This window comes from Hippocampus guttulatus, chromosome 5 (genome assembly GCF_054856545.1).
Source record: "Hippocampus guttulatus isolate MCC_2025c chromosome 5, RoL_Hgut_1.0, whole genome shotgun sequence".
NCBI lineage: Eukaryota > Metazoa > Chordata > Actinopteri > Syngnathiformes > Syngnathidae > Hippocampus > Hippocampus guttulatus.
In genome coordinates, this window is record NC_141265.1 from 3,329,438 (window position 1) to 3,348,667 (window position 19,230).

The window sequence follows — 19,230 nt, forward strand, 5'->3', positions numbered from 1 at the left end:
CGACATAGTATAGTAAGGCGTTTTACGCCCGAAAAAAACGACATCGTATAGTAAGGCGTTTTACGCCCGAAAAAAACGACATAGCATATTAAGGGGTTTTTAGCCCGAAAAAAACGACCATGTACAGTAAGGCGTTTTTAGCCCGAAAAAAACGACATAGTATACTCAACCATTATCCCTAATTTTGCTGACATGGAAACCCAAGCCCAGTCATGTCCACTCAAGTAGAGTACAAGCACACTGCCCCTCCCTTTTTTCCTTTGCCTGTCATTTGTCTTTGCAGGTATGGGATCAGTCGTCCGTGTGAAAGGTCACCAGCGCTCCTTTTGGACAGTCCAGTGACTCACACTTGACTGACAGGCGGCCATATTGCCTGTAACACAGTCACACATCATCTTTTGACAATACAAACCCGAGATGTGCTTTTTGGAGGCGGGGAAGTGTATTCCACAGTTGAATCGGTGGCAGGGAAAACGCGTGGAGCATCTATTTTATAATGGATCGTTGGCGTAATTGTAAATAGTGTTAGGAGTTTTTATAAAAGGGAAAAGTTGGCCAGTACAGCCATGTCTATTTTTTTGGTAAAATGAGAATTTCTATAGATAGTTGCAGGGAGCCTCACGCCATCAATATCCGTTTCTTGTATTTATGGTCATGAGGGAGAGGTCAAGGCAATTTGCACACGAATCAACTGGATTTGAAGAGGATGTAAAAACTTTTTTTGGTTTGGTTTTCCACGGCAAACGTGAGGTTCTCTTTTGTGACTGTATCTCCTTTGCTATCCACTCGTTGCATATAGAAGTGCTTCATTGAATACAATGTTGTCTTGTGTTGTTTCCAAAGCTCAGAGTGCTGCCTCAACTTGCTCTTGTTGGTCCACAGCATCCCGTCCGTGTGTGCTGCGACATGTCGTGGATGTCAATGGTGTTGTTTCTTTAGTGCCTGTGTGACCACCTCATCAGTAAGCATGACATGCACTATTTACAGCAGCTTGATTCGTTCTCCTGCTTGTTATTTTCTGTCAAACCTGCGTTCAATAATTAGAGGATGTTAACGCTAACAAAGGATTTTCCTGATTTTTAGATATCTGCACAAGACATCATTAAAACATGATTGAAGCCCGCTTTCTCCCTGGCATCTTTTCAGAGCAGGTCTCTCTCTCTCCCTCTCACACACACACACACACAAAACACAGCTGGTTCGTCTAGTTTATTTCTCCTTAAATTCTACAACAATGAAACGCTCATGGAGGGGGGAAAAAAATCCGATGAACAAGGAGCACTTGTAATTACATGAAATGGCTCTATGTACAGCTACAAACTCGCCTGACAAACAGCTTCAAAGTGCTTTTCCAACAGGAGGGAAACAGGTGAGGGGGAAAACCCAACAGAAGCACAAGTGATCCCCTTGTGAGATCTGAAATAGAACGGCTTGGCACCCATCTCTACCGGGAAAAAAAAAAAAAGATGCACAATCACGCACACACCCACTAATGCTTGTTACATTCTCATGTACACGCACACACAATTGCTCTCACAAATGATTGCTGGGCTGTTGCAGAGACCCCTGAAACGGGGCTTGTGAAAAATACAAGACGAAAAAGTTGCCGAGCGAGTTACCGCCACGACAAATGTATCGGCCATCCTGTCAGGCTTGAGTACCGACAACAGCCTTGTTTTGGTCCCGGGTGTGGCACTGGCTTGCGGATGTCGGGCAAACCGGTGCCCCCTCACATCATTGTCATTGATGCTTCGTGAGACGTCTGCTGTGCGTGTGTCACATGAGATCTTACACCACTCGGTTATAATAATGAGCTGTGGCCAACAGCACGACTTAAATGACGGATGAGTACACCGGTCAACTCCCATTAAACCCGCACGGCTCTACCTCTAATGCAGTGGACAATCGTGAAGAGGAAGGGGATTGTCACAGCCATTAAGGGGCATGATTAACTCGGCGGCGGCTGTGTTGACCCAAAAAAAAAAAACAAGACTTGTTTTTTCAGTGATAGTCCTTCGTTTTGTTCATCTGGAATATAAGTGAAAGACTCCATATGAGAATCTATCCAGCCATTTGCGTCATAATAACAAAGGTCATAATTGAGCAACAAGGCGCACGTGACAAAGGGAGCCCTGAAAGCCAAAATCTCAAAGCAACTATAAACAAGTGTGCGTCATGAGTGTCTAGTAAGTAGAGGTAGTGTTTGTAAGTGAATGGAGAGAGAGTGTGTGTGTGTGTGTGGAGGGGCTTTGCGTTTGAATTGATGTTGCTTGTTTTGGACCTCTGTTCTGTGTGTGCATGCGTGCGTGCATAGACTCGTCACTCCACCACCACAAGCACGTCGACACTGATTATCACGTGGCAGCTGAATTGTCAGAATCCAAAACACTCTTTAAACGAAATAAATAAAATCACCTCATTTTAAAAAAAAGGAGAACCCCCCCCCCCCCCCCCCCAAATCAAATACTACAGCATCCAAACAGGACACCCTGCGCTTCTATCATACATATAAAGGTACATTTCTGTAATTGCCAAAAGAAAAGCAAAAGAAAAACAAAAACAAAAACGTTTTTTGGTGACTAATTCAGTGAGAAACTATTCTGAGTTTCTAAACCTTTGTACTTAAATGCTATAGCTGTATCTGAATATATTATTGTATTCTTCTATTTCTTTTTTTTTTACAAAATAATGACCATGTGCACGAGGAGGTCATTGAATGACTTGACAGGCAGCGAGGACCACTCTGTGAGCGCCGAGTCAAAAGTAGGAAAATCAAAATGCTGTCTTCGGCTTGTCCGTTCAGAGGTGCGCGCCCGGTGCCTCAAATAACGGAGTGGGACAGACCGCTGTGATCGCACAAGATCCTTCATCTTCTTCAATCGGTGCTTATTTGACGGGGAGGAAATGACTTCAGTGGTACTTTTGTTAATTGAGTCCGCTGCCGATAACGAGGCCAGTTAAGGCCGAGTGGATGATCGTCTTTCATTGAAGTTGTATTCAAAGGCAGTCCAAATCATGAATGATCCACTCAACATGTCCTGTCCGCGAGTCTCGATTCCAAATCGACGACAGGACATTTTGACTTGATTTCCAGAGCTCTGACTGTGAACGGTGTGCCAATCAATTGTTCCTATTCATCATTTTGAAGATTCGTACACAATTCACACCACATTCTTCTCTTGAGCACCCAGCAGCAACCAAAAACAAGTCCAAGCGGGGCTCAGAGAAGACGGGAATTGTGCAAAAGCAGCGTGGATGGGTGGGGGGGGGGGCAATGATTGAAGTGGATTGAAGCCCCTCGACTGAAGAACATGCGGCGGGACTCCCGTTTCCTCCCGGTCCGAGGCACCAGGAAGTCCATTCTCGCTCCTCGGGTGCGCGGCCACTGAGCTCGCCGACGCCGCCGTGTGGCCGACGAGGGACTTGCTCCAACACGCCCCCTCTTTGCAAAGCTAAGCGCGTCGAGCAACCGTGCCACCGCAAGGACACGTTCCGGTCCACTTCTGCAGCACATACACACACATACACGCACACAGTCTACGGGACATTCTGTTGTGGTGGTGGTGCCCTCCTTTACGCCAACATCCGCCTCCTCCCCGAGGCTCAGTTGGAGCTGGCTGCGATGGGTTTGTCCAGAGGCGACGAGCTGAGCCGGAGGCTGCCATAACAGTTCTTGCACACACGGCTGGGCTCGAACAACTGCTGGCTCGGCACCGGGATTTTCTGGTCGCAGCAGCTGGCGCAGAACACATTACCGCAGTTCCTGTGGCGGGGGGGGGACAACAACGGTCAGCGCTGGATTCTCAACATACACACACGTTGTGCACCTTCCACATCAGTGGCAACAGGTTAAGGTTAATGGACATTCCGTCATTTAACGGAAGAGGGTTTTTATCGCTTTTCCTGTAAGCATACACGGCTTGCATAGATAGTTTAGCAGAGATAGATTGCTAATAAACAGCACAGCGTTTTCACACAAATACAATTGGATCATTTCCTACAGAACCGCTGATGATCTGTGACTCTGGTTCACTCTGGAATTTTGTGAGCTTCATGACTGGAGGCTTCTCAAACATTCTGTCGGCACATCGAATAAGGCCCGTCTCATGTAATACTAAAATATCGCTCTTATATATCAAGTTCCGTAGCATTACAACTGCAATGATAAACACACACTTAAATTGTGGCCGACGATGCCATGTTTGAATTAATGTTGGGTCCATCGGCCACTTCAAAATTAAACTGTGCCTCAAAACATCTCAGAGGTCTTAATTGGACAACGAATCACAGCAGAACTCAATTTATTACTTCCTGATAGTAATAAATGAATATAGGATTAATAAATCACAAAAGAAACACCAGAGCTGTGAGCAGGCATAAAGGGCCCTCATAGATCTGGCAAGGTTGGGGTACTGGCACATTGGGATTTTCACACACTGGAATTGGAATTTTGGAAAATGAAGTACATCATCAGATTAAAAGCTCAATTGATCAAATTTGACCTCTATAAAGTGCCAAAATATGAAAGGAAATTAAAATTGCCAACATCGGGTTGAGGTTGGAATCGGTCTCCAAAGACTTTCTGTAGGTCTTGGGCTGTTACATTTGCCTCCAACTATCGGAAGATCTTGGTGAAATGTTCAACCAGGGCTGTTTGGCTAAAAATATGCAGAAGGCGCAATTAAGTCATTTTTTTAAACTGCAAAATAAACGCATAAAATAGTGATTCATTGGCCGAGCGTGATGTGTAGTTTTATATGTCACCGCAAATGTTAAGACCGTCAAAATCCGTTTCATTTTTCGAGCAAACAGCGTATCGCCACAACATCGGTGTTGGATGAAATAAACAGTATATATTTTTAGATGAAGCAGCCAGAGTTTCAAAGCAAATGGACAAAATTTGGAGGAGTTTTTTTTTTTTTTTTTAAATGTAACCCCTATAAAATGGTGAACTGCCAGTCAGGTTAAACATATGGCTACAAGAGACCGTTTGTAGGTCTTTGGGCTGTTACGTATGCCTCTAACTTGTTAAAACATACAACCGATGCTTGTTCATAAAACTTTGTCAGGGGCACTACTGAGCCATATATAGCAATTTTTCTGCCTCGAGTACATGCACGCTGTCCGGAAGAAGTAGTCCAGCTAACAATGGTTCATGATATGTATGACGGTAACACGCCACCAACGCGATAAGAAGGACAACATAAAAACCCCCAAATTACTTTACCCAGTAATATATGGACATCGAGCCTTGGTAAGCTTTTGTTTTGAAGCCGTTTGCAGCAGAGTGACACTTCGTAGCTTCTGACTTCACATGTCATTCAGACTGTTTCGGTTGTCACTAACTTACTACTGATGTCAACGAAATATGCTTGCTATTAATTCATTCAGTACCAGCCAATTCTAGACCAAAAAAAGACGTTTAAGAACGTCTTTGGGAGTGAATGAGGTTAAATAACTTTCTATCACTAATAAAGGGCGCTTAAAAAAAATAAAATTAAAAAACGACTTCATGACGCTGACAATGTATTGTATGGCGCCTGTTGTCAGTGTTCAATAGAGCCGTTGGTTTATTTCTCAAAGGCATTTTTAATAGATGTAAATGACTCTGGAAAAAAATGGCCATCACTGAAGAAATGACACTTTGCTTTCGGTTCACGTACAAAAATTTACTGTGCCCTCAATGTAGCTAACACAGTGTCTAAACTGCTGTGCTGTCCCATGAAAAGAAGAAAATTACACAAAATCGCCCCACCATATTATACATGGATTCATAGAGAAAAAATAATAATTTAAAGAATAAATCAAATAGTTTAACGTTTACATGTACCAAGATGTAACTAAAAGGCGTACTTTCACTGCAACATTATATTTAATGTGTTATGCTACGAATCTCCTGTATGTATTATAAAGTACCTTGTTTCAAAAGGAAATATGCTTGCATATGCACCGTGGGCGAAATTAGTCAAGCCAGCAGCAGCAACAATTGTTCATGCCATCCATGATGGAATACGCAGCCAACATCCAAATAAAATCTTTTCAACTAAACTACATGAATGCCTCATGGCTGATTTGACTGCTTTTTCGAGTCGCTGTAGTTGCAGCATTTCACAAACTGTTGCCACCAACATCAACAGCACGTCGCCCTGAGATAAAGTTCAATCGCTAAATAAAGACACTAAAAAGACAACCGTAGTTCCCGTGCTATAAGGCCCCCCTAAAAGCATTCCATTTTCTCAAAAGCCGACAGTGCGCCTTATAATCCGATGCACCTTATATATCATAGGTGTCAAACTCAGGTCCTGGAGGGCCGCTGTCCTGCATGTTTTCCAAGTCTCCCTGTTGCAACACACCTGATTCAAATGAACAGGTTCAATGTCAGGCTTCCGCAGAGCTTGCTGATGATCTGAATCAGTTGTGTTGCAACAGGGAGACTTGCAAAACATTCAGGACAGCGGCCCTCCGGGACCTGAGTTTGACACTTATGTTATATATGATATGGTTTAGTATTCTGATTTCTTGGATGTCGTATTTTAAATGTTCTGTAAAGCACTTTGTTACAGCTGCAGCGGTTGTGAAAGCTCTATATAAATAAAGCAGTGTTGTATTGTATTTCCTTAAGTATAGCTCCATCTAGTGGATGCATAACGCAACTGCAGCCAGTATTGTAGCTTCTATTCTATGCGCCTTATAAAGCGGTGGGCCCTATATATGAAAACAGCTTTAAAATAGGCCATTCATCAAAGGTGTGTTTTATACTCCGAAGCGCACCATCGTGTGGAAAATACGGTACTTCATTACATTGACATTGTATAACAGCACCAGTTGGCAGCATTTAGTGATGCTAAGTGAGCAAGATGGCGAGAGCTCGCGGATTATTTTTCAAAAGCACTTTTGAACGCATATACAGGTATGACTGCACAATTTGATGCTGACAGCGTGACAGTTGCCGTTCCTACTGATCACAAAAGTTGTCCAAGATCTCATTTCCTATAAATGTTTCTACAGATGAAAATAGTGTGCTGCTAAGCACAGTTGACATTTAGTTTTAAAAAGTTCATTATCTAAACATGAAAAGCACTTGGCCAGACATAGATTTTTGGAAAACCTGATTTCCAAAGGCTTTGCAAGACCTTAATTACAGGTGTGGGAAATGCGCATAGTTTTTAACCTGGATTTAAAAGCAATTACACTTTAGTGGCATGTTTTGAATCATTACCCAATCATATTATTCATTCGAGTATCACTGGTCAACAAATATTTTGGTGCCAAGAAACTGTCAAAGGTTGTAGGGTATTTTGGTGTCGCTGAATCCGCAAACGGGCTTGTTCCAAATTGGCTCTCGTATTTGAGATCTTCAATCATATATTTAACAAAAGTGTTAAAAATTACATACATTTTGACACTGGTATCCTCTTTATGTTACAACTTTGGAGCTGTATCTGTCTAACAATGTCCATATTTTATTATTTCTTTCTTTCTTTTTTAATGCGATCTCATGACAGACGGCAATATGCAAATCACGTTTCAGGTGAAAATCAAGCAAACTGTCATCAAATTTGTCAATGTTGGTAGCAAACAAGCTTGTTTGACTTTTATTGGAGAATAAACGAAGAGCATTTTTGATATCCTGAAATCAATCTCACTGTCCAAAATATCAATCTCACTAAAATTACAGCCAATTAAAAAAAATAAAATGGATGCCATTTTCTGCTTCAGAAGCCCAGTATTACTTGGAAATCAAAATATCATTCGCACTCAAAAAACAACAAAAAAATGTTGGGCAACATAATAAAGGATGCTAGCAAACTAGAGACCCATATTATACACAAGTACAGAGGGGGGAAAACCCAACTGCTTTTTAAGGGTGATTTTTTTTTTGGGGGGGGGGTATTAGACAGGGGTACGTGTTATACACGAGATTTTACAGTCGACTTTGAGCTGACATAACTGCATCAAGCCTGAAGGGTCCTCTTCACTGTTAAGCGGGTGAACCTCAGTGGTGATCCTGATGCTTCACCTCCACACGCCAGGCTAGCGGATGCCATTCAATACTCACTGAGTGATATTTTGTCTCCTATACACTGGAAGCCGATAAAACACATGGCGGCAAATTGGAAAAGTTTTGACATGCTGAGGTCCCGATGGAAGACCAGGCTCACGCTGGGGCTCTTGACCGTTCCGCTTGGCGCGACTTAACACCTATTTTGCTCTCCTGATTATTGCACCCCAATGCAGGGGTTAGTAAGGTTAGAGCACAGCACCACTGCTGGCTGACTGGCAGGTTGGAGCAGCATGCCGCCAGGGTGTCTGCAATGACGGTGGTGGAGGGACAGTGGCAGCCCACGGCCAATCACAGCTCATGGATAGCAAAACTGCTCACACTCACAGCCAATGAATAAAAATGTCCCCGCAGCAATCACACTCAAATCGGTTTCTCTTGGGAACTGCACACAAGGACAGAATAAAAGGGCAAACGGATGCAGTGAGGGGTGGAAGGAGAAGGGTGAGGGACTGATTGGGACTACAGTGAACCCCCGTTCATCTTTCGCATCGCCATTGTATCTGTGATTTTTAAGTGACCATTTTTTTAAAAGGGGTTTTTATCGTACTCTCGGGGCGTCATGACGGTTGACTGGTTAGCACGTCCACCTCATAGTGCACGGGGTCCAGGATTTGATTCCGGACTCCGACCTTCCTGTGTGGAGTTTGCATGTTTGCAGGACGTCACCTTGTTTTCATATCTGAGTAATAAAATGCTTTTCAAACACGAAAAAAAGAACGACTTGAAAGACGTCACATTTGTTTGATATTTGTGTGACAGGGTTGAAAGTTGAAGAGCAAGTTATTTCCAAAACATCTCCTTACATATATGAGGCACTTTGAAAAGTATTTTACTGATTTGACTGTTCTGTCCTGGTTCGCACGCCGGCCTCATAGTGCAGAGGTGCAGGGTTCGATTCCGGCTCTGGCCTCCGCCTTCCGTCAGAAGACAGCTGGGATAGGCTCCAGCACGCCTGCGAGCTTCGTGAGGATCAGCGGCTCAGACAATGGATGGATGAATGGATTTTATAGTACTCGATACAAATCAGCAAAGTCTGACTTTAGCCTCCAGTATAGTACTACGTAGTGGGTAGCACTGAACTCGAGTGGATGTCGATGCAGCGCAAGTAGGAGAAGAGACGAGGAGCAGAAAAGGACCCTAACAAAGCAGCTGTCTTTCCCACAGAGCAAAGCAAAGAGAAGACATGTGAATAATGTTGCACTGTATGGTTTGGTTTAACATTTCAGTGTTTAAGCATGCAATGGTTTAATCTTTTGTTGTGAAACTGCTGCATGTGTGTTCAAGTAGCATTTTTTGGAGGAATTGTGATTAATGTACCATGATAGCGAGAGTCATTTCTGTTAACCATTAATGCAAAAAGATTTCCCACAGTAATATGTTCTGTGTCACTTTTAACATTGCATTCTGATTAATATTAAGCCGTTTTTATTATTCTGCCATTTTGCCATACCCAGACAACAGATGAGCCGCGATGTTAAGTGACGTGATGACTAAAGGAATAATTTTGAAACGTTTGTTTTTATAAATTTGTTTCAATACATTTAAATGAGTTGAAGGCCTGTGAGCGGGGTAAAACTTGATTTGGCTGTGGGTGAGTGTGGAATGTATTCTCCGCGATAAATGGGGGTTCACTGTAGAAGGGAAGGTGTGCGATGCCAGGCTAGGGTGGAGTGAGGTGGGGAGGGGAGGGGGGGGGGGGGGCAGAGGAGCCGGATCTCACCAGACCTCCTGGACAGGCTCCCTGCCACTGTAGAGGAGAAAGGTAGACAATAGAGAAAAGCTGCCTGAACAGGGAGGACAACAATGACACACTACAAGTACAACGTGCCTCATGGATCAACCGCCTGCCACAGACTTTCAAAGACAACATGGAAAGGTTTGGCACATCAAATGATTTTGAATCGGTGTCAAGACATTGTGTCCAGCACAGTGTGCCAAGATTCCAAATGTTCACGATGGTAAAATGCAGGGGAGGACACTATCGCAATGAAACTGATGCTCACCTTGAAAAGAACCATGTGACAACAAGTACTAATTCGTAGTAAAACAGCAAGTACAAAAAAACAAACAAAAACCTGTTATTTCTAAGGTCACTTAGCATTTTCAAAGAAAGCTTATCACTAGTCAAATGTGAGCACATTAAACCTACACTTGTAATGCTAAGGATTGACTTGATGAAGCAATTTTTGATAATTTCATCGTGTTGGTCATGTAGACTTGATTTCGCTACATGGGTTTAACCATGGGGCCACTTTTTTATTTTATTTTTAATTTATTTAATTTAAATGCAAAGAACAATAACAACATCCCACATCTGTCTAAATAAAGAAACTCTCCCACAAAAACGTCTTATTTATTCCAAGTTTAGTCATTTGTATTTGAGGAGCTTTAAATACATTTCTAATGCCATTTAATCCAATGTAAATCATAAATAGCTGGCGTCGGGCTGAAACCTCCTGACACAATTTAACGAAATGTAATACTTTTTCCAAAGTCTATACTATTGGTCAGTCCACACATAAGGGTTAGGCTGGCTGATAATTTATTGTCAATATGGATCGCAATAGACACATGAAGAATATAAAATGACTGATTAATTTGTTTAAACTCCGACCCCGGCATTGTGCATGCTGTAGGCAGGGACTACAGTGTGGCATTGGATTTGTGCCACAGTTAAAAGCATCTGCAGAGTTTGAGCACAAAAGCATGTTTTGAGTGCAGCCGAGTCCCACGGCCGCTCAACTTCCGACTGCAGACACGAATCAGAAGAAGCTGACCCAACGAAGAAGTGGCACTTTATGCGCGTGCATGAGACCTACACATACAGTATGGCATAACTTTGTAAAAATAAATTACCAGTCAATTCAGTAACTCTTGCAATAAGGTTACACTTCACGCACTATCTCGAGTAAATTCCTCCGGTGGGATAAACAGTGCAAAAGTAAAAGAGTTCCCCGTCTTTTAGCCAGCTCCACCCACCCCTCAGCATTGCACTCAAGTCAAAATTAGGCAAGTCAAACAAGAATGGCCTCATGGTCCCTTCCTGGCACCACTGGCAATTATGAGCCCGCTTTAGAGGTTACACTAAGTAGTCCTAAAACGGGTGGCCAACTGTAATACGTGCAGAAAATATTACTGCGGTTAGCGACACTTACTTTTCATGAACACTGCATAAAGGTTAAATTAATGAAACTATCAATGCTACTGCTTTAGGGTAGCGTCTTCCATAAATAAGCATTTCTGGTGCCCTGCTGGAGGAGCAACTTTGCATATTAGACTAACATTAAAAAAAAAAAAAGTACATTCCTTGAAAATGAAATTCACTACCAGATATTTTCAACGGAATTTTCCATTGTAGTAGTTTTGCTTTATTATTGCTTGGTTCTTCTCTGTGTTTACCTGCAGTGATGCTTCCTGGTGGCGAGCCAGAACCTGCTCTCACAGCCGTAACACTGGGCAGCCAAATGATCAGGGTACCAGCGGGTAACCTGAAAAGAAGCACACCAAATTTTCTTTCCATTGACAAAAATAGAGCTGAATGAATTTAGCTACACTGACCGCACACCAACGCGACTGAACTAGACAGGACTGAAAAACTGCACAAATTACAGTTGACAGTCAAAGGTTATGGTAGCATTTTGGGACACAGCATGCCAGGCAGCACTGAGCTCCACTGAGAGAGATGCTCCGTAATTAACAGCAGGAAGAGGCAGAGAAAGTTTCCCAGTAAGTTAAGTCTCCCAGGAAGTGATGAAGATATTTTAACAGAGCAGCGATAACAGTGGGTTCTGACAAGTGTTTAATTTTTGGGTGCGGTAGAAGCAGAAGATGGCCAGCTTTTCCTTGTGGTCTGGCGGATGTTGCTGCACCTGTGTCCACCCTTACCCGGATAGACAGATGGTGCCTTTTTATAAAATGAAAGGATAAATTGATCTTGAATTCTCTCACGGCTGCTCGATTCCCATGGTCCTCCGCATCACTGATAGCTTGCAGTTTAAAGTGTGTTTCTTCATAGGTGCCATTTTTGGGATGTTGTTTTGCACAATGCATGTACTATATATAAACACCTACTGGGGGCATGCTTATAGCGTCCGCTTTCACGCCCACTCTTCCCACTTTAACGTCCGCATTGCTGTCTTCAGTTACGTCTGCCGTTCCTCTGTACCAGCAATGCGTCAGCACAACATCATCTAAGTCGCACAAGAGTGTTCATTGATTTTGGAACTCAGTGCAATCACAAGTCGACCGCATTATTTGCCGCTCCGTCCATTTTGGAGAAAATTTCAGACCTATGTGTCATATGGTTGTGAAAATACGGTACTTTTTTGACACTCACTCTGCCAACTTCCACCCCCCCCCCCTTTTTTTTTTCAAACTACTCCTGTGCCATGCCAAATGTCATTTTTAATATATGCCACGGGCCACTGAAAAATGGATGAGGGGCCACAAATGGCCCCCGGGCCGTAGTTTAAACAAAGTGTGGTGGAACAAAAAGGCCGTCTAACTAAGCTGTAGTAATAGTAATTGGGTTTTTTTCAGAGGATGAAGAACATATGCCAGTGAGTATTGCTGAATGCTCCTTCTGTGTATGTTGCTACAGTGTGTGTTCAAATATCAGCGATATGTTTGCACGTTTCGTGAGTCTATCTTCGGCATTGACCAAAAAATGTTCCCATTACGCTAGATGATTAAGACAGTTATGTGGTTTGGTTTAATACACAACATGTAATTGCATTGACCAGCTGCAAGAAAGTTTAGTATTTGTCTTTCTTGGTCAAATCTTTCACAATCGGTTTGTTCAGTTCGTTAACATCATCTAATACTTAAAACTAACAATTTCGACGGCTTGTATTTCCACAAACTTACTGCAACTGGGAATCAGAAATGGCAAGAACCTTTTTGGAGAGCTATGCAAGCGTAAGGTTTATTTTCATTTCCTACAATTTACGTTAAACAAAGTCTCTCAGATATTGACAGTGAGAAAGTGAGAATAATTGCGAAGATAGACTTAAAAAAATGTTTTAATGAGTTTGCGGATTAATATGTTTAAAATGCGCAGGAAGGGTATTCCTATTAATAATTTATTTTTTCGGTGGTCTCCCTATCCTGTGTCGCAAATTTTCACACGACAGTCTGGAATGGATCCACAGCGATAAACAGAGGTTAACTGTAGTGGAAAAACCATCCACACTGTGTGACGCGACTGAGTAGTTCAGTCATGTCGCTCGGTGGGCAGCTGGTTTCAGGAATAGAACCCAAACATTTGATTTAAAGTCAGGAAAAAGTGAAGAGTAAGAACAGACTTGATGAGTTGTGCTAGTCCAAAAACAAACGCGGTGAGACCCACCTCAGTGTCCTGCTTGTCCACCTGCTCCCAGCTGGCTTCGGAGAACAGCTCTGTGCTGCAGCGTGACAGACAGTTGGGGTCCATGTTGTATTCCGAGTCTGTTATCAAGGTCTGTGAGAAAGAGACTTCAGTCTTTTTAACGAGTCAGGTACCGCTTGATGGTCCAATCACTAGCTTCTTACCACATCATCTCCCCCGTTTCCGTTGACCCGATAGGAGCTGGCGTGCTGCTGATTTTCCAGGCGACTCCACAGTTCCTGTACCTGCTTCTTCAGCGTCTCCACTTCGATCTGGTGCCCAGCTTCAATCTGCCTAAGTCTTTGCTGGATGACATCTGTGTGCAGCATCAGCCCGTCGTCATCCAGGTGGCTGCGCGACGGCTGCTCTGGGCTGAGAGCGGGCCGGCCCAGTTGGGCGTGGCACCAACGTTGTTGCGAGCAGCTGCCTCTGTGGTGAAGAATTTGGGAGTTGCAACTTGCCAAGGACACCTGACGGCTCAGCAGGGTCCGCTCGCCATTAGCTTTGACCCAGTGAGGTCCTCCGCAAGGTTCCCCGTCAGAACTGTCACTGTTACAAAGTCCGTCGCGTGTGAGGTCAGCACTTGCATACTGAAAGGCACTGACAGAGGGTCGCTTGCTGCCCCCGTTGAAAGTTCTGATAAAGCCGTGTTCGTCGGTCTCCAGCACTTTGTCCTTCCTGGAGTGAGGCGGGGGGCCCTTGCCATTGCTGCAGGCCTGACGGCTCTGACAGACAGGAGGCTGCGCGGGGAGTTCAAACCTGCCGCAGACCTCCTCTGTTAAAGTCTCTGTGGAGCTTTCCATCAGTGAGGCCCTCTTCTCTGCCTGTTCCCCTGACTCTGACAAACCTCTGTCAGGGTCTCTAGGAGGGCAATTTTCCTCATCGCCTTTAGTTTCCTCAGGTGACTGGTGAGCAAAGCCGTTCATCAGAGTTCTTTGAGCTGCGGGTGGCTTTGGCTCGCCTGAACTTGAGTCAAGGTATTCATGAGCATGTTCCAGCTGTACAGAACAATTCTCCAGAGCCTGCTTTGTCATCAGATGTTCGAGTGTTTGGGCTTCTTCATCGCTCAGGTGCTGCACCTCTTCTGCTGTCGGTGCAGGAAGAGCAGAAGAATCAGGATTCTCTTCAGCCTCTGCACAACCATTTTCCAAATAGTGACCATTAGCCAGCACTTCATGCATCTCATTCTTGTTGACAGAGTGATCACCATCAACATCATTATCATGATCAAGAGCATCAGTTCTTGAGCCTGTCTCCTCCTCCACAACAGCTGCGTTAATGACGTGGGTGACAGCAGCACTTCCAACTCTCTGAGCATCTGCTTCCATGTCCTCCTTAGTAGCTTCTTGAAGAATGTTCTCCATCTGGCCCGCGGCCACACCCACCGCTACAGACAGTTCTGCCTCCTCAGCTTCCTCTTGAGTTGTTGCAGAGTACATGAAGGCTGCCTCAGCCAACTCAGAGTATGACTGCTGGGGATCCGGGCTGGCATCCAGCTCAGAGTCTACTGTGTTTGCGTAAAGGCCTAATCCATTACACTGCACATCATGATCCTGGTCTCCACCTTCATCTGGCCCGACTGCCATGTTGAGGTCCAGAGAGCGCCGGTGGTCCTGCCACTTCTCATTGAGGCTTGGGTCGCTGGAGCGGCGGTTAGGAGCCAGTGAACTTCCCAGCTCACAAGCACTTGGCAAATTATCGAAGGAGCGTGTCTTCGTACATCTAAAAGGGAAACATGCAAAGAAAATACTTTTAGAACACAACTGCACATGAACATTCCTGATGAAACTTGTTTTAATCCACATTAAAGTTCGTACACCGTGAAACCCATTACTATCAGAAGCTAGCAACAAAAAAAAATATCATAAAAGACAAAACAACTCAAAATGATTGAAAATGCAAAGTAAAAATCCAAGCTTTAAAGTTCTTGGGGTCTGTCCACTAACTCTGACATCTCAAGATAAAATATATTGTATTTTCACAACCATAAGACCCACATAGAAGTCTTACATTTTCTCCAAAATGGATGGGGCGCCTAATAACGCGGGTCACCTTGTGTATGCACAAAGTTCCAAAATCTGTGAATGCTGTTGTGTGACTTCGATGAGGGGACTGACTGATGTTGTGCCGACATGTTGCTTATTCGGAGCAAAGGCGGACGTAACTGGCGACAGCATGCGGATGTTTAAGTGGGAAGGGTGGGCGCTAAAGGCATGCCCCCACTAAGAGTATATGTCAAGTCAAGTAAAGTCAAGTCAACAGTATTTATAGAGCACTTTCAAACAGCCATCGCTGCATACAAAGTATGGTACATGCATTGTGCAAAACATCTCAAAAATGGCACCTATGAAGATTGTAGTCGTTGAAAAGTCCAAGTCTCCAGTGGCGCTTTATACTAGTAATGTATATTCATAAAAATGTTCAAGTGTGAACGAATATTTGGTTAAGAAACAAGTTAATAAGAATAAGAATAAGAAAACCTTTATATATTAGTCTCGCAACGGAGAAATTCCCGATTCACAGCAGCAAAGTTATAGTATGACAATCGGAATAAATCCCTGTTGCTTTTTCCTGATGGCACCACAGCTGTCAAAAGACATGAAATAATCACGCAGTGTGTGACTGTGAAGGCCTCACGAGAGCAAAATGGGCAAAGAAGAGGTGTCGGCTTCGGGAGCCCTCGACTGGAGTTTGTCTTACATGAGATAGGAAGTGGGGGGGGGTTCTGTTCCCAGCGTGCCAGGCTCACCTGCCCAGAGGTGCCTCCTCGGAGTTGCTGCCAGGCAAAGGATATGGCGCACAGGAATCTTCAGAAGGGGTCGTAGGGGAGGAGCTGGGCAGGTAGACTGCGGTCCATAACATCAGATTGCGCACATGACACACTGGGTGGAGAACCTGCAAAAAACCAATGGGGGTAGAAATGGAAATAATCGTTACGAAATGCTCGGTCATCTGGGATGGACTCTGAGTCAAGCCACGTTGAGAGGAGCCATATGAGCTGGCTCAGGCATCTTGTTACGATGCCTCCTGGATGGTTCTCGGGTGAGGTGCTTCGGGCCTGTCCCGCTAGGAGGACGCCAGTAGACTGGCTAGCTTGGGATCGCTTTGGTTTTCTCCCAGAAGATCTAGACAAAGTGACTGGGGAGAGGGAAGTCTAGGAATTCTGCGCTCAAACTGCAGCCCCCGTGACCCGACCCCAGGGAAGCGCAAGAAAATAGATGGATAATATATCTGTAGTTGCTTCTGTAGTTAATGCACGGGAGAGGGGGGGAATGCTGGTAACATGACAAATAAAGCACAATATAGTAGGGGTGAAAAACTACATACTAGTTTTGGAAAAATATCACTGACATTTGCTTTTTCTTCAAGCGCATTAAAAATAAAAAATAAAAAGACTAAAATCAAAAATCAGATTTTTGTGGGGGGAAAAAAAAGGCCAACCCGAGTTCAAGTTTATGGACTATTTGAGATAACACTGTTATGTTAGGAGTGCGCCACGTAGTGTACGTACAGTCTCGGAGTGTGAGGAGTATAGCATGTTCCTCAGTGTGCGGTTGGCAGGTCTCAGCAGGGACCACACTGAGCATGTCCTCTCTTGAACATGTCGGTCTTCCCTCTCTTTGCCGCTGTTACCCAGGAAAGTGCCAAAGAGACAGGAGTATGCATGTTGCACCAGCTTCACCTGCACACACACACACACAATTTTATCTATAAATATGTTGAGACTTGCGACCACACATCAGGAATGACAAGAGCGGGGGCCACAGAAGTGCTAAATAAATATCTAAATATATTAGGTGTTAAGATCTTTCTGACTTTTATTATTTTAATCCATCAACCAAAATTTATGAATGACTTCACTGAATCTCCACAACACTCAACCAGCTATTTGTGGAATATGACTGGAATAATTCGGTTTGACATACGCACCAAGAAGGCCTCGTTAAACTCAAAGGAGCATGGAAATTGCCTCTGCAGCTGGTGAACACAGTCCAGCCATTGCAGGAAGACAGGACAGCGCTCATTAACATCCTCTGAGTTTTCACCATGGCCACATCGGTCAGCAAACTTGTGGCCGAAGTCCAACCAGTCCATCTCAACCAAAACTTGGAAGCCCTACACAAAGATATGCACAGATCATATATAATGGAACTTTCTACACACACTTTGCTTGAGATGAATGAGTTTAGTCTTAACAGAATATGATAGTGGAAAAAAAATGGAGGCCTCTCTATAGTGAGAATGGCATTTCCAGTTGTACCTCTATGGTGCGGTAGTATGGGTCAAGCAGCAGCTTGGACAGTGCAACAATTTGAGGTGTCCGGTCCCAGCCGTCAGAGCAATGCACCAGAACAGGCCTTTGGTCCCTGTCCACTGCATTGACCACCAGCAGGGCTGCCTTTAGCAGCAGGGACAGGTGTTGCAACCACTTCGTGCTCTCCAGTGCAGATAGCCAGCTGCAGGCAAACAGACAAGAGCAAAGACATCAGAGGACACATTATCTTTGCAGAGTTTCTCCACTTTTATTTTTAAGATCAACAAACACATGTACTGTACATATTAAGACAACGATAACCCAACCAAAGCAGCACTCTCTGTTCATTATGTGCGTAAAGGCAGGAGGACCACGTCTATTTATTTCAGGCATTGTCCATGCGGTCGTGGCTCCGAGCCGACAAGCAGAATGTCCGCTACATTTCCTCCTTGTCCAAAGTGTATTTTGTGGCCTCAAAAGACCAAGCGGCATTGCATCTTTTCCATCGAAAGTGGAGTCTCACTCTGTAGCTTTTTTCCCCCCGTCGCAATATGGCTTTATTCTTTCTGGACCAACTCTAGTATAGATGCAATCGATTGGGCGTAGATGTGTGTGTGCAGGAAGCTTTGTGCAGTCTAATCCAACATTTACACAGGTTACAGTTGTCTAGTGATATGTTTAATGCAAAGGACAACGCGTGCGCGCGCGCACACACACACAGACACACGCCATGATGAGCAACAGCCATGATGGACCCTAACATGATGAACGGAACAGAAAAATAACCTAACTAAAATTACCTTAGTGGGAGACCTGATACAAGAAAGCAGGGATGCACTTTTGTAGCATATAAGGTTGTTTTTTTTAAATAAAATGCATTGCTTTTATGTAATTATTTGAACCTGAAATTATTTTCATAAATATGCTATATCTCTGTCCAATTCAAATCCTCACTGGAGTAATGTATGACTGATTCTGAGAAGGCAGAAGATTTGGAGACAAAATTGAAGCAGAGCTGAGATATGCAGATGAAGTTGGGTTTCGAGGTTTTACGCCATAGGGTGACAAAAATGTGACAAGGACAACCGTACTTTGTTGGATCCGGCATCTGTGTGCAGAGGAAACGTAGAGACTGGAAACTCTTGCGTATGGAGTGGATGTTGGCCATGCCCATGAACACCACCTCACAGTTGGGATAGTATTCTTTAACACGGGGCATATAAAAATGTCAATTTTAGGAAAGCAAAAATTTGAAATCAAGATGCAAAATGAGATACTAAATCCACAGTTCACGGAAAAAAGACAAGGCCTACCAGGACATTCACAGCCTCCTCCCTTTGCCCTGTTGGCAACAGCGGCTGCGTAGGACCTGGCATCTAGAATCAGCAATTTGTGTGGCTGGATGGCCATTGTCTCCACTTCTGAGCTGTTGGTCATTGAGGACTCTGATACAGTCATAAACACATCAATGTTACATCTCAGGATAATTCAGGATATATTAAACACAGGGGGGGGGGGGGGCTGTATGAATGAGAACTAAATGAA

The 19,230-nt window shown here is 43.9% G+C and overlaps 2 protein-coding genes across 11 annotated transcripts in view; one reads left to right on the plus strand and one right to left on the minus strand.

Moving 5' to 3' along the window:
- citb (citron rho-interacting serine/threonine kinase b) overlaps positions 1-1,124 on the plus strand; it is a 47,799-nt gene extending 46,675 nt beyond the window's left edge. For all 5 annotated transcript variants that reach the window (XM_086112099.1, XM_086112103.1, XM_086112100.1 and 2 more), the window contains one exon: positions 284-1,124. In XM_086112099.1, the coding sequence (XP_085968225.1) occupies positions 284-307 (24 nt within the window). In that variant the 3' untranslated portion in view covers positions 308-1,124. The remainder of the gene's footprint in view (positions 1-283) is intronic.
- A 2,333-nt stretch (positions 1,125-3,457) lies between these two features.
- mtmr3 (myotubularin related protein 3) overlaps positions 3,458-19,230 on the minus strand; it is a 30,656-nt gene continuing 14,883 nt past the window's right edge. For 3 of the 6 annotated variants that reach the window (XM_086112105.1, XM_086112106.1, XM_086112107.1), the window contains 11 exons: positions 18,999-19,130; positions 18,777-18,888; positions 17,692-17,887; positions 17,361-17,546; positions 16,942-17,112; positions 16,180-16,325; positions 13,595-15,152; positions 13,413-13,523; positions 11,465-11,553; positions 9,786-9,812; positions 3,458-3,763 (listed from right to left, as the gene is read on the minus strand). In XM_086112105.1, the coding sequence (XP_085968231.1) occupies positions 3,604-3,763; positions 9,786-9,812; positions 11,465-11,553; positions 13,413-13,523; positions 13,595-15,152; positions 16,180-16,325; positions 16,942-17,112; positions 17,361-17,546; positions 17,692-17,887; positions 18,777-18,888; positions 18,999-19,130 (2,888 nt within the window). In that variant the 3' untranslated portion in view covers positions 3,458-3,603. Of the gene's footprint in view, positions 3,764-6,509; positions 8,448-9,785; positions 9,813-11,464; positions 11,554-13,412; positions 13,524-13,594; positions 15,153-16,179; positions 16,326-16,941; positions 17,113-17,360; positions 17,547-17,691; positions 17,888-18,776; positions 18,889-18,998; positions 19,131-19,230 lie in introns of those variants that run through there. The other 3 variants (XM_086112110.1, XM_086112109.1, XM_086112108.1) reach the window with 3 other exon arrangements.